Consider the following 12960-nt stretch of genomic DNA (forward strand, 5'->3'; position numbering starts at 1 on the left):
CAATTTCTCTGCCACAAGCAGTCCCACCCTCCCTGCACACCCTCAAGGCTGGCAGCTGGACAGCTCAAAGGTCAGCCACTAAAGCCCGTTGCAGCTGTGCCCCCAGGAACACAGCCTCCCCTCGCATTCGGCACCCCTGCGCGGGGGGCTGAGTTGAACTGATCTGACCAGGTGCTCCAGCCAAAGGCTGAGCAGGACGGCATGAATCAAACCAACCATCTCGGAGCCAGCAAAAGGCTTCACCACACTGATCGTCAGCCCACATCCTTCACAAGTTCAAAACAATCCAGCCATGCAGAAAGAGTCACCGATAAAGGGGCAGCACCAATAATGGGTTACTCTGCAAGGACCAGAGCTCCTGGCTGTGAAGCCTGGTAATGGTCCTTACTAGGGAACAGAACCCACAACAGACAGCTCCATTCAGCTCACAGCGAATGAGCATCAATCAACAGCCGCCTGCCCGGGCTGCCTCCCCCCCCTCCACAGCACTGCAGACAGATAGGAAGCGTCCCAGGAAAAAGCCTCCCAACCAGTTACTGGGATAAATGGCAGAGAAGCAATTTCAAGTTTTCCATTCCCCCAGTTCCTTGCTGGACTTTAGAAGAAGCCTGGCTCCTTTGACGTGAGCCCTGATGATGCTGTGAAAGCCGTGCTGCGCCACTTCAGCAGCAGCAACGGATACTGTCTGGTTGCCATATCCCTTTACTAACAACTAGCTGAGCAGCCATGCAAGGGAGTGGGTCTAGTGCTATGCATAGCTCAGAACTGCACCCTTCACTAGAGGAGGTGTAGCAGGGAGAGGGAGAATTTCCATTCTGATGAGTCAGCTCCTCAGCCTAGACCATGCACCCATCTAGATGGAGTAATCAGACCCCCAAAGGGCCTCGTCTGTTGTAGTTCCACCTAGGCAGCCAGCCACAAGGGTTCCTGTCTACAAAAGAGGGGTGGGTGCACTAGGGTTTACAATGGCCAGCTAGGCCCTGTCTGCTCCCAGCTCTAAAGCAGCCCTCGAAAGGCGAGCTGGGCTGTGGTTTCAGCCTTCCTGGCCCTGTTCCGGTTCTGGGCAGACCAGGGTTTGCTTTCTGAGGATCATTATTACAAGTGACATATGCTCAGCAGATTGGGAACAGGGTATGGAGCTTTCCACGACGGGGTCACCACTGCCCTGGCACCCCACTTTAGCAGTGACCATCTTGCTCATTCATTTCCTAACGCCTGTGTTATCACATAGCCTGGTGGACTGTGCGATGGGGAACCAAACCCACCGCAGAACTGTGCTGGGATCCCCAACTCACTTCCACCTAACCGTCAGAGAGTTTTGCGTAAGTGGTTAAGCGCAGGACTAGGAGCTCTGCATTTGAACCCTGGCTCTGCCACTGCCTGGCTGGGTGGACCTGGGCAAGTCACTTCTCCCCGGCTTTGGTCTCCCAATCTCTAATGTGGGGCTGATGAGCAACAACTGCCTCACAGAGATGTTCTGAGGCACAACAGTCATAAAAATAAAGCACTCAGGAGGTGCTGGGTGCTAGAGAGTCACAACATGTGGTTACCGGTCTATGGCCCACATGAACCCCCCCCCGCCCCACACACACACATATCCCCGCTGGTACTCTTGTAGGCAAGGTGCTGGAGAAAGTATTGCCTCTAGGAACACAGACAGGTCCTAAAAGAACAGGTGGCACCTGCACTGGAATGGGAGGAGCTTCCATTGCTGCTGTCTCTGCTGTTGCATCTGTTCCCTCAGACAGAGGCCTTCAGGCCCCGGGCAGTCAGTCTAGCACCTTTCCTCAGTGCTTTCCATTTCAAATAAAAGTCATCTAGGCTGTGAGACACCCACCTCCCTGTTCTCCTATCTCCCCGCCCCTGCCCACTCAAGTTACAATGAGCTGTTGGCCTGACATTACACACACAACTCCACTCCTTTGACCTGTGGGTTTATCCAGGTCGCTGTGCATGACACCAGACAGTATGGGGACAGGTCCACTGATGGAACAGAGACGGTTACAATGCTCCATGGGGCTTCTGCAGCTGAGTCACCGCCATGATCATAAAACCACTCTGTAAAACGCTTGAAAGCCTAACTTAGAAGGTTGAAATTTACATCTCCTCTGACCCTACCTGTGCTATTAGCATTTCCTAATGCCTCTGGTAGCTACGAAGGCCTGCGTGCAATGATTTCTGTTTGACAGCACCGTGAACACTCCACACATAATTTTCCTTAATTGCTTTAAATCTCAAAGGCTGACACTTCAATGCACCTCTTCTTTCTGATGCTGGTTGGAAAGAAAATAGACCATCTGATGGATGCCCAGAGAAGACAGAAATACAGTGGCCTGTGAAGGGGAGGGGAATATCACTCTGCTGGCAATAGATCATACCTTTCTACCATTTCCTGGAACAAATCCTTTTCTCACGTCTGCAGTGTATCTATTTCAATATTAAATGCCGATTGGTTTTACAGGGTGTAGGAATTAGTGATCTAGCACTGATAGTAAAACAGAGAAGTTTCACGCAACAGGGGGCAGCGTAGGTAAATACCACTGGATTGGAACATGTTAAAAAATATTCTCGCTCCATCTGCTTAGAGACTTTTCAGGCATCCCCTGTTTGATTTTACAGGACCAAAAAAAAAAAAAAAAAAAGGGGAAGCATTTGTGCAGTTATTATTGATTTCCATTTTAAGCAGTAAAAACCAGAGCAAGCGAGAAATGGAAACTCATGAAGACAAGTCCCTAAGGACCATCAAGACCTCAGAAAAACACAAAAAAGTAGGAGGGAGGTTAGGGATTTGCACCCAGAGCAAAAGAAAAAAAATTGGCACCAAATGCAAATAAAACAGAACTAATGAGCTCTGCCTCTCGGTTTTTATCTTTTGGGACATGTTTCCTGCTGGCCAGCACGGTGCATGTGCGTGGTGCTATATAAATAATAACTGCGCCTGCCTCAGATTGCACAGCATCCCTGGCACCGGTTTCTTTTTTATATATCCTCTGTGCGAAGTTTAAACAAGTCTCAAATAAACAATAAGCACACGTCCCAGGGATTGCAGCCGCTGGGCTGAGAGATGCTGCGGAGCACCCCTCTCAAGCATACGGACAGCTACTATCACAACAAGGATTGCCATAGGTAGCTGAGTATTTAGGATCTGTCTGGGTGACTGTAAGGCCTACACAGCTATAGGATCTGAAGGTCTCCAGGTATTAGTGATTTATTCTCTCTATCCCACTGTGAAGTCAGGGTCCTAAGGACCCATCTTAAGGGTAACAGGCCCTGAAATAACTAAACTGGTTGCAATTCATACCTTCAGTTCTTTTGGTGCAAATCTATGTGTGCACACGCTGATTATCTCATAGACAAGTTACACCTGTGCAAATCCACTTTGGTGGCATGACTCCGAATTTACACCAGCACAACATGATTGGAATACAGTTTACCAACAATAAGCAGCTGAGAAACTCAGGAAAATCCTTCAGAACACAGAATTGACCAAACCAATGATAACAAGACAAAAGGTCAAACCGGTTGCTGGCATTCATACGTTACCATTGCGGGGCAATCAGAATCCCCTTCTCCGAGTCTCCAACAGACTTTAAAGAGCACTGTCGCCAGTTTAAAACCAGGCTGTTATGAAAGACTCACTCACCAACAACCTTTTCAGTACAGGGAACTTCGCATCAGCTTAAAGACCTTTGGGGCTCTTTTTTTTAAACAGTTCATTCCTGTAACTAACTGCCACATGCAAAACCCATTTCCTGAAACAAATAACCATCACAAACAGCCACTGCTATGAAACCACCAAAGAAGTCACAACGGCAAAGGTAACTGGAGAGCTAGTCCTCCCACCAAAACCACACGCCTGGTGCACGCAAACAAGCGAGAGAGAACCCTCCCCCCCCGCCGCAAACTCGACAGCCTGAGCTCCGCGGTTTCATTTGGGCGAGGACTTTAATATTTTTTTTGAAATACAGATTGGCGGGGGGGACAACCAGCTTTTTCTAATCTGCTGTTAAATTATCCATCTCCTTAAAAGAATACGATCTTCTTAATGACAGGCACATTTTCCCCAAACTTGCACTGAAAATCAAAAGTTGGTGTGCAAACTGTTGCTCCACTGTGAGGGGTTAATGAAGAGGAAACAAAACAGAGCCTTATTCTTGCCCTGACATAAATCTCTCTGTATGGCTTACCTCCTCTCAGAGTGTCAGGAAAGCACATGTCAGAGCTGTGACACACACCTCCTATCAGAAGAAAGTAACCCCAGGGACTTGGAGCAGAAAGGTAAAGGGGAAAAAAACGGGGGGGGGGGGCGCCGGGGGAGACTTCCAGTCGCCACTTTGGTGCTGTCTGCTACATGATCGGAGCTCACTGAGCCATGAAACAATATTAGGCACCACTCGAAAGTAACTTCACACCACACTTCTTAATTCACCTTAGATTACTTAAGTGCTTCTGCCGTTTGCTGTTAAATAAAACAAGGCTCACCACTTAGGAAGCCGAGCAGGGCAGACAAGAGGAGCGAGATATGCTATACATCCCAAGGGCTAGGTGAAAACTACAGAGCTCACGTTGCACAAGGATTTCGCAGGGGAAGGGAGAGGGAAAGAAATACACAAGCGGGCCCGAGTCTCTCTTCATTTACACCTAACAGCCCTGTAATTCTGGCGACTCCCCGTGCAGTTATTCCCCATTTACTCCACTGTACTGTTCCCCACTGCAGTGGGGTTACTCTCGATTCACACCAACACAATTCCACTGACTCCAGTGCAATGAATCCGGATCTACACCAACAGAATTCCATCATCTCCAGTGGAGATACTCCTGATGTGCAGGAGTGGGTGTACCAGAGAATCAGCGCCCATCTGCTATTATCAGCTGTACAATGAAGGGGTGAGGGGGGTGGGACACACAATCAAACACATCATGCAGCTCCTTACCTGGTAAGTAATACAGAGGGGGTTTCAGTCCAAACATGATTTATGTTACAGTTCCATTGCGACCAGAAAAATCAAGAGTGAAAAGGATGAAGGGGGTTGTCGAAGAAAAAAAATAAACCACACAAAGGGGGTTTTAAAAAAATAAACAAACCCCAAAGGCAAAAATAATCTAAATAATAATAATAATAATAAAAAATTGTTTTTAAGCAGCAGGGATGGGGAGGGGGGAAGGTCTCTTGTCAGTTTCAGCAGCAGCCTGTCACCTGCAGATCCACACGGAGGTAATTGACTAACAACACAACAGCACTTTAAACAGCTGCCATGCCTTGATGCCTTCCCGTTTTTCCTGCCTTTTTAGACTAGAGATGCAAATTACACACACACAAAAAGAGAAAGAGAGAGAGAGAAACTGAAGAGTGAGGAGGAGGAGGAGAAAGAGGGATGAGGGCAGAAAGGAGGGTCCCGGGCTGTAAAATCTCCTTTAGGGATTACTCATTTGGAGAGAGAGGAGGGGGAGAGCAAGCCCCCAAACCCTGCGAGTTGCACTCTTTTCTCCATTCAATCATCTGAATGCCAAGGGCGAGCGAGGGGGGGGGGGGTCAGTGGATTTGCTTCCAACAGAGCTTCATGTTCAGAATCAAAGGGGGCGGGGAGGAGAAAGAGAAAGACAGATTGAGAAAAAGAGGGGGAAGGAATCTCTCTGGTACCAAGGAGAAATCGGCTTTTGTTTTCTTTCCCCCTTAGCTACCGGCTTCCAAGGGAAAGTGGTGGGTAGAATGACTGAGCGAAATGAGGCTGAGGGGGACAGCCTGCGCGGCCGCCGAGCAGGAGCTGCTGCGGCTGGTATCTCCTTTCCCTCGTGTCCACGCCACTGACTCGGGGAAGGGCGAACGGGAGAAAGGAGAAAGGAAGAAAGAAGAAGAGAGAGACACGAACCAAAGCTCTCCCAGGCTACAGCCAGCCGGCGGAGCGAGAAGAGCGCCAGGCACAAGCCCCTCGATCAATTTTCATGCAAGAAATCATTATCGGTAAAATTGAAAATCTGGCTATTGACAGCAGATTTGTCTCCTCAAATGAAGAGCGAGAGGGTAGGAAAACATCAGGCCTGTTCATCGCAGGCAGGCTCCAGCGCTTAATGCCGGGTTAGTGTCTCCGTCCTGAGCGTTCATCTTCTGACTTTCCCCGTTGCTTTATGTTTCTTTTCTTGGGGGAGGGAGGAGAGATGAGGGCGGGGGGGGGGGAACATACGAATCATTGTAGCAGTTTTCACTTCCGATCTTCCGGGGTGCAGGACGCAAGGCGCCAAAGACGCCGATCCACGAAAACCTGGGATGCACAAGTCTCTTCTCCAGTCCCCCCACCCCCCAGATACAGCTCCCCCCGTGCTCCTCCGACCCTCCTCCAGCATTCAGCCCCCCACTCTTCGCAGCCTTCCCCCCGGAGCTGGGCTGTGTTTCCAAGCAGCTGCTGATCAAAACCAACCCGAAGGATCAGCCATACAAAAGACCTCCCAGCCACTTAAAAAAAAATTGCCTTCACCGCATGCCCTGAGCTTTCTCTTCCCTCTCTCTCTGTCTTGCACATAAAAGACTGACAGGAGCAGCGGGGGCCAGGAGTTAACTATCTTGACTGAGGAGCAGAGAGAGAAAAAAAAAGAAAGAGGAGGAGGAGGATCCAAAAACTCCTACCTGTCCCAGAGGCTGGCTGCCTGGCTGCTCACAACACCCCCCTTGCCAGGTTCAGACTCCAAGTCATGTCCTTCCCCCCCCATTTCGCCTTTCCTCCCCAGCCTGAAAATATCCCTGTTGTGACTGTAATCAAGTGCCTGATACAATCTCACACATCCCCTCTCCACCGAGGCATTATCGGATCCGGGAAGACATGCTCGCAGGCAAATCGGGCTAATAAATGCTATTACAGAGCTCTGGCTGCACCATAGTAACAAAGGCCCAGGTTTAATTTGCTTTAAGTAAAAGATCAAGTGACACAATGTGCTGTGGGCCTTCCGTCCCTTTCCGCAGCCCCCTCCAGAACTGCCGGCTGCTATCACCGCCAAAGTTCACCAAGGCAAAGGTGTGATATCTCCTGCTGCAAGAGAAAGCCACATCCTGTCTGATAGCTGACCAGCCCATCCACCAGCTTCAAGATACAGTCACTGCACAATGGTGTGGCTTCCCCTCTGAAGTCAGAGTCACAAAGGATCCCAACTGCATGGCCAGTTATACCCTTATACCCAGAAGCCACCAGCAGGCCGAAGGGTCATCATCTGCATTCCTGTCCATGCACTGAAGTGGGGTCCGTACCTCAGCTCCCAAAGCCAGGCACACGTGTCAGGGGCACACGGCTCCGCATTGCACTGCTACTCCCAGACAGGCAACTACAGCCTATTTTAAACCAGCCAGGTATTTGATATCACACACCGTGGGCCTGTTCCAAAGCCCAATGGGACCTGGAGCAGGCCCTGTAGGACAGAGAAATACACAAAGGAAGAACTGTGCTACTTTCAGATGATGCCAGAGTCCCTGTGAAGCTAATTTGGCGAATAACATTTTGTGCAGGACAAACAGCTGGGTTTTTTTCTGGTTTAAAACCACGTAAAAAACCCCAAAGCCTACATCTGCCAATACTGGAGCTGAAAGTATTTCTGGGAGAGCAAGCGGGGGGCCTGAATTCAGGGCTCTTCCATGTACCCAAGTATTTCAGAGGTCCTTTTTTTAAACTGCTTTGCAGGAAAATACACTGGAGCCAAAGGGTGTTCCTCCCCCACCCCCCACAAACCAACACGCGCGCACACACACATACACATGGTTTCATTAAGCAAAAGTAAAAGCACTTACAAAGTGAAATGACTTGGCCTTGTCCTCGACCTGTCCCTAACGGTTCAGTGGGTGTAGACAGAGCATAGGCTCCTATCAGCCCAGCCAGTCTGGGCAGGAGATAAGGAATAGCTTAATCTCCCCCCACCCCCACCCCTCAACGCTGGGGTAGCCGCAGAGCAGTCGATGCTGTGTGTGCTTCCTCCCCTCCCCTGAGCAGAGCGGGGGAGGGGTTGACCCAGTGGAAATGATCTGTTCTGGGGCCATGACAACACAAACGCTGAGCATCTAGCCCTTCTTTTTTTTTTTTTTTGCTAGGTGATCCAGGCTCCCCTGTGGGCTCGTGAGCCCGGGAATCTCTCTGGCTCCAGGGCCCACTGCCAGGGCACTGGCTAGCATCACCCACCCTGCAAGGGCTTTCAATTCTCAGCCTGCCCTCGGCACCCAGCCTGCTCTGACTCTTCTTTCTCCAGCACCAAAGATCCCAACTGTCCTCAATCCCCACATCCCCTCCCTTTCCCTTGGGATTGCCCCCCGCCACCAGGCACCCACCTCCTGTTCCCTCACACCCCAAACAGCTAGCCGCACCCACACCTCTGACCCATCTTCACCCCCCACATCCTGCCTTCCCCGGTTCTCCCCCTGGTTACACAGCACTGCCAGTGGAGTCACTCCAGATCCACACCTGTGAGCGAGCGAGCGCAGACACAGCCAGCCAGCTTAGGCCAGGCTCCCACCGAGCCAGTGGCTAAGGAATAATGACCAATATAACCTCTAAGGTGATGCTTCCTCCCATCATGACCCCAACTCTCCTGCTAGTGCTGGGGTCCAGATTGTGCTGCAGCCTCTGCTCCCCAAAACCCTGACAACAACTCCGCCCGCCCACCAAGCTCTCTGTTTTCAGCAGCCAAGCCTTTGCAGGCTTGTAATTCGCCGGGATGACACTAACGGCAGAGGTAATTAATACTCCCCCCCGCCCCACCCCGACTGTATATGCTAATGGCGTGAGCCATAAAAATTAATTTGCAAACATGTCATTACACAATAGAGGTACAGGCAATGAACCTGTAATTACAGGCCAATCACAGAGCGGGTACAGAGGGAGAGGTGCCTTGCTAATCCATTCATTATTTTAATAATATAAAGCTCTTCAGAATGGTTTCACTCAGGTAAGTTGGACTCCGCTTCAAAAGCAAGCTGTGCCTCTGACGCAGAGAGCACCTCTTCGTAGGCTGAAATAAATATCACTTAATAAATACCAACGTGTACTTTTCATCAGTACATCCCGAAATGTTTTACAAACCAAGTCAGTCTCATCAGCCCTATGGGGAAACTGAGGCATGGGACAGGGAAGTAACTTGGCCAAGGACACGCAGTAGGCCAGTGGTAGAGTGGAGAACAGAACCCAGATCTCCTGCAGCCCAGTTCAGTGCACTCTACACTAGGCAAACCTGCCTCCAACCAGCAAGGGAGGAGGAGAGAAGCTAGGAGGGATGGACACATCAGAGGCAACTGCCTGAGCCTAGCAAGCATGGGACAGAAGTGCTGAGTCTGCTCAGCTGACAGCCAGATGTCACATTCCCCCCACACGTGTGGGGCTGTCTGGCCCAGAGTTTTGCTTGGGCCCAGCACAGACACGGCCGCCTGGGAACTTCAAAGCCCGGTTGAGTTTGAAGGATCCCAAGGTTCCGACATGCCTTTGAGCAGAGGGCAGGACGAGTCGCAGGCCCTCCCTCCTGCAAGGAGCTCAGTGCGGGTGGATCCTGGGGGCTCTGCCCCGGTGCAGAGGGTCCATCCAGCCAGGCCTCTCCCTTCCTATGTGTTGGTACCGCAGCCAGCACACAGGGATCCTGAACCAAAGCGGGGCCTCTGCACAGGACTGCGGTCCAGATGTTACAGAAGAACGGCACCAACAGCAGTGATGGGGAGCGGGGAGGCAGGAGGGCAAAGCTGAGTTGCCCCGTGACTGGATGGGAGCCTCCAAGTCATGCTGAGGGAGGGGGGTACATGCTGCGGTGCAGCACTGGGCCACCGGATTGAGAAATGGGCCTGTCTGAAGGAGCTCTGTGCCTTGCAACATGTGAAACCCAACCGAACTAACCGACGCCCTGATTCCTCACTCCCGGCCAATCTCCCGTGGCTCAGCGGGAGAAGGAAACGTCTGTGAGCCCAATCACGTCTCCTGAGTTACACAGATTCTTGCTTCACTTGAACAAGGTTTTTAATGACGAGGCCAAAGAGAAAGTTCCCAGTGGAAGATTGGTCCGGCTGGGAGGCCTAGATCACACGGCATGCATCTGGCGGCGTGAGCATGGGTCTGAGAGCCACAGCTCGAATCCTGGCTACATGGCCCAGGTAAATCGCTTTCCCCTCCAGGCCTCAGTTTCCAAATCTGTCATCTGAGGCTGCCAGTGGGGAGAGAGGATGAACTGGCTATGGTTTACACCGCTGCAGAGCCCTAGGCACTGGCCGGGTGATATTAGCGAGGTGCTACAGAGAGGCTCGGGGGGCTAACTCGACCTGTTTGGCAGGAACCGCTGGCCATGCAGCACCATCTCCCTCCAACACACTTTCAGCCCCAGCTCAGAGCTCTGCTGCAGAAGCACAGTTCCCCCGCCAGTCTGTGCACTGCCCACTCACGCTCACTGTCCCCAGGCCAGGGCTTCCAGGGCTCGGCAATGGGAAGGGAAACGATGCCAGGTGGCGGGAATTGGCCACCTGGAAATGAGCCATTGTTTACTTTTGTGTACGGAGCGCCAAAGGGTGGGGTGAATAATACGGCTCAGGGAGCCCCTCTTGGGTTTGGCATTTTCGATGGAATATTTCCCCTGTATCTGCCAAGTGCCCTTTAAACTCTCATAGAAGCATGCTCAGCGTCCAATGACAATCCTGGAGTGAATTCATCTCCCAGGAGGGCCGAGAGGTAACAAACACAAAACCACAGAGCAGCCAGTTGACAGCCAGGCCAGGCCAGAGAAAAGCAAAGCAAACCCCACTCTCTCTTCATGGGACGCCAGGGCCTTTCCCCTCTCAGGATCAGCTGTGAGCTAACTACTGCATCTGGATCTGTGCTGCAACAGAGGGGCCCTGCCTGCCCTCTAGCGGAGGAGACAATGCCATAGCAGAGAGACAGGTCATGCAAGGCGTCCGAAGGGGGTAAAAACAGACCCTCTCCCCACTTTGTAAGGTGCCGAGAACGCTGAGGTTGTCAAGTCAGAGCTGCCAAGAGCTCCCGAAGCAGGATGACTCAGATCTCACCGGCATGCGGCAGCATCTGCCCGTCTCCTTTTCAAACCCTCCAGAGCAGCAAGGTCTGCTTTTAGCAGGAAGCCTCGCAGATAGCCCAAGGCTAGCAGCGCTACTTCCCATAGGCCCTGCTACTCCCTCCCCACAGCCTGACCCATACCCTGCACTCTGGGCTCGTGCCAGCCACAGCAAACAATGATCAGATCCCTTGTCTGCCTGGGAGCACCAATGTCTGGTGAGAGCCTGTGTGAGCTCACGGCTGGATGTAGCAGCTGACACACAAAAGTGGGTGACTCACCCCTTGTCCTACAAACACACAGGGGAGTGGGGTAAACTGTAGCACTTTGTATATTTATAGGGCTGCGATCAGCCTGCCCTGTCCCTTCAGTTCTCCCATCACGTACGATTTGAGGCTCTCAAAGCCCATCGCAAACGTTATCAAACTGACCCCTGTGAGGTAGGTCAGGCTGATCCCCATTTTACTGATTGGGAAACCGAGGCACAGAGCCCTTCAGACAAAGATCACTCAGCTGGTCTGTGGCAGAGCTCCTGGGGTCCTAAATGGGGTGTTTCAACTTTAAATCCTTGGGCAAGCTTCTGCCATAACCCCTGACAAACAGCTTCTGGTCTCCTGATCTTATTTATGGCTTTGCAATGGACACAGCTTGTTCCTGACACTGAGTGCGAACAGGTAATATTTCCGCCTGCCAAACCCTGAGCCATATGTGCTGGGATCCCTTCCTTGCTGCCTGCGTTCTGACAGGTGGGGAAACTTGTTCCCAGGGTTCTCTTCCTCTGTTTTCTTTGCAACCTGCAGTGCCAGGGAGGCCAGGGCAGAGTACCTGCCATTCTGACCTGCCACTTTCCTGCAAGTCCACTCCTTAGCAGGCTGCGCCAAGTGGACCATCAGAAAGCGGGCAGGGGGCAGGGAAGGAAAGTGATGCCATGCTGAGAACGCTGCAACTCCTTTCACTTTGACTCAGATCCCACCTAGGTGGGATGTGCTAACCAGGCCCCTGCGCTGACCCAGAAGGGCAGGGTTGGAGCGCCTCGTTCCCACAGCGCAGCAGAGCAAGCAAGGGGCGTAGATGCGCATGCACGGAGCATTCAGATTAGATCTCAGCTCTGAGTTAAAGAGAAAGCCTCGGTGACAGGAGGAAAATAAGCCCTGTCTCTCCCATGAGTTATACAAGCTCTTATGCGCTATGTGCATGGGCCTAACCTATTTGGGTACGTACAGTGATATACGGATGCTGAATGCTGCCCACATTCCCTTGGTGCCTCTTCGCGCCCTGCCTCTCCTGCTGTGCTTGCCTGGGGCAAACCTCGTTACCAAGCAGCTAAGAGAACCAAACAGGCCAGTGAAACCAGCAACTGGTGCACCCGGCTCTACCCTCCTCTCTCCAGATGGGCTGAAACATCTGGAGAGAGACATGCGGCCCTGTGCTTGAAACCCTGTGGGGAGGAGAGGAGGGGAGATCACACACACCTCCAGGGCCCAACCTTTGCTGTAATTTGACGGGAACATTTTTTGACCTGCAAAGGCTCCAGGCAGCAAAACGGGTCCCATTCAAAGGAATGCAGCTCTTCCAAGCCCACGAACCCTCAGAAACTTAGGGTGGATTTTATGAGCGCTCTTGCAGGTTACAGGAGGGACTGAGGTCTCTGAAGTGAGTAAGGACAGCAGGAGTTTTCCAGCACCTTGCTCTGCAAGCCATGGGATGGCACCAAGGAAGGGACACTCCGGCTCATGACAGGTCTCTGACATGGGGGCACCATCTCCCAAGGGAAGGGCTGGAAGGCCCAACCATGCAAACCGGAACCAAAGGAACATGTACAAAGCCCCCTGAGAAATGAAACTTACCCAGGCCTGCCTATGTCCCTATACAATTATAATGCTGGGTGAAGCATCAGGTAGTGCCTGAACTTCTGGATAGCTGGGCTCTAGCCTGCCTCAGGCAGCC

The 12960-nt window shown here is 51.8% G+C and overlaps 1 protein-coding gene across 15 annotated transcripts in view; it reads right to left on the reverse strand.

Annotated features, from left to right (window-relative positions):
- The window catches only part of GSE1 (Gse1 coiled-coil protein), a 350367-nt gene that overhangs the window by 103018 nt on the left and 234389 nt on the right, over positions 1–12960 (reverse strand). For 2 of the 15 annotated variants that reach the window (XM_075073681.1, XM_032793782.2), the window contains exon 1: positions 4935–6631. The exons of 8 other annotated variants lie outside the window; for them this stretch is intronic. In XM_075073681.1, coding sequence (XP_074929782.1) covers positions 4935–4971 — 37 coding nt within the window. In that variant the 5' untranslated portion in view covers positions 4972–6631. Of the gene's footprint in view, positions 1–3543; positions 3624–4187; positions 4210–4934; positions 6632–7771; positions 7885–10396; positions 10722–12960 lie in introns of those variants that run through there. 5 more of the 15 variants (XM_032793791.2, XM_032793786.2, XM_032793780.2 and 2 more) reach the window with 5 other exon arrangements.

The sequence above is a fragment of the Chelonoidis abingdonii genome, chromosome 19, assembly GCF_003597395.2.
Source record: "Chelonoidis abingdonii isolate Lonesome George chromosome 19, CheloAbing_2.0, whole genome shotgun sequence".
Classification (NCBI taxonomy): domain Eukaryota; kingdom Metazoa; phylum Chordata; order Testudines; family Testudinidae; genus Chelonoidis; species Chelonoidis abingdonii.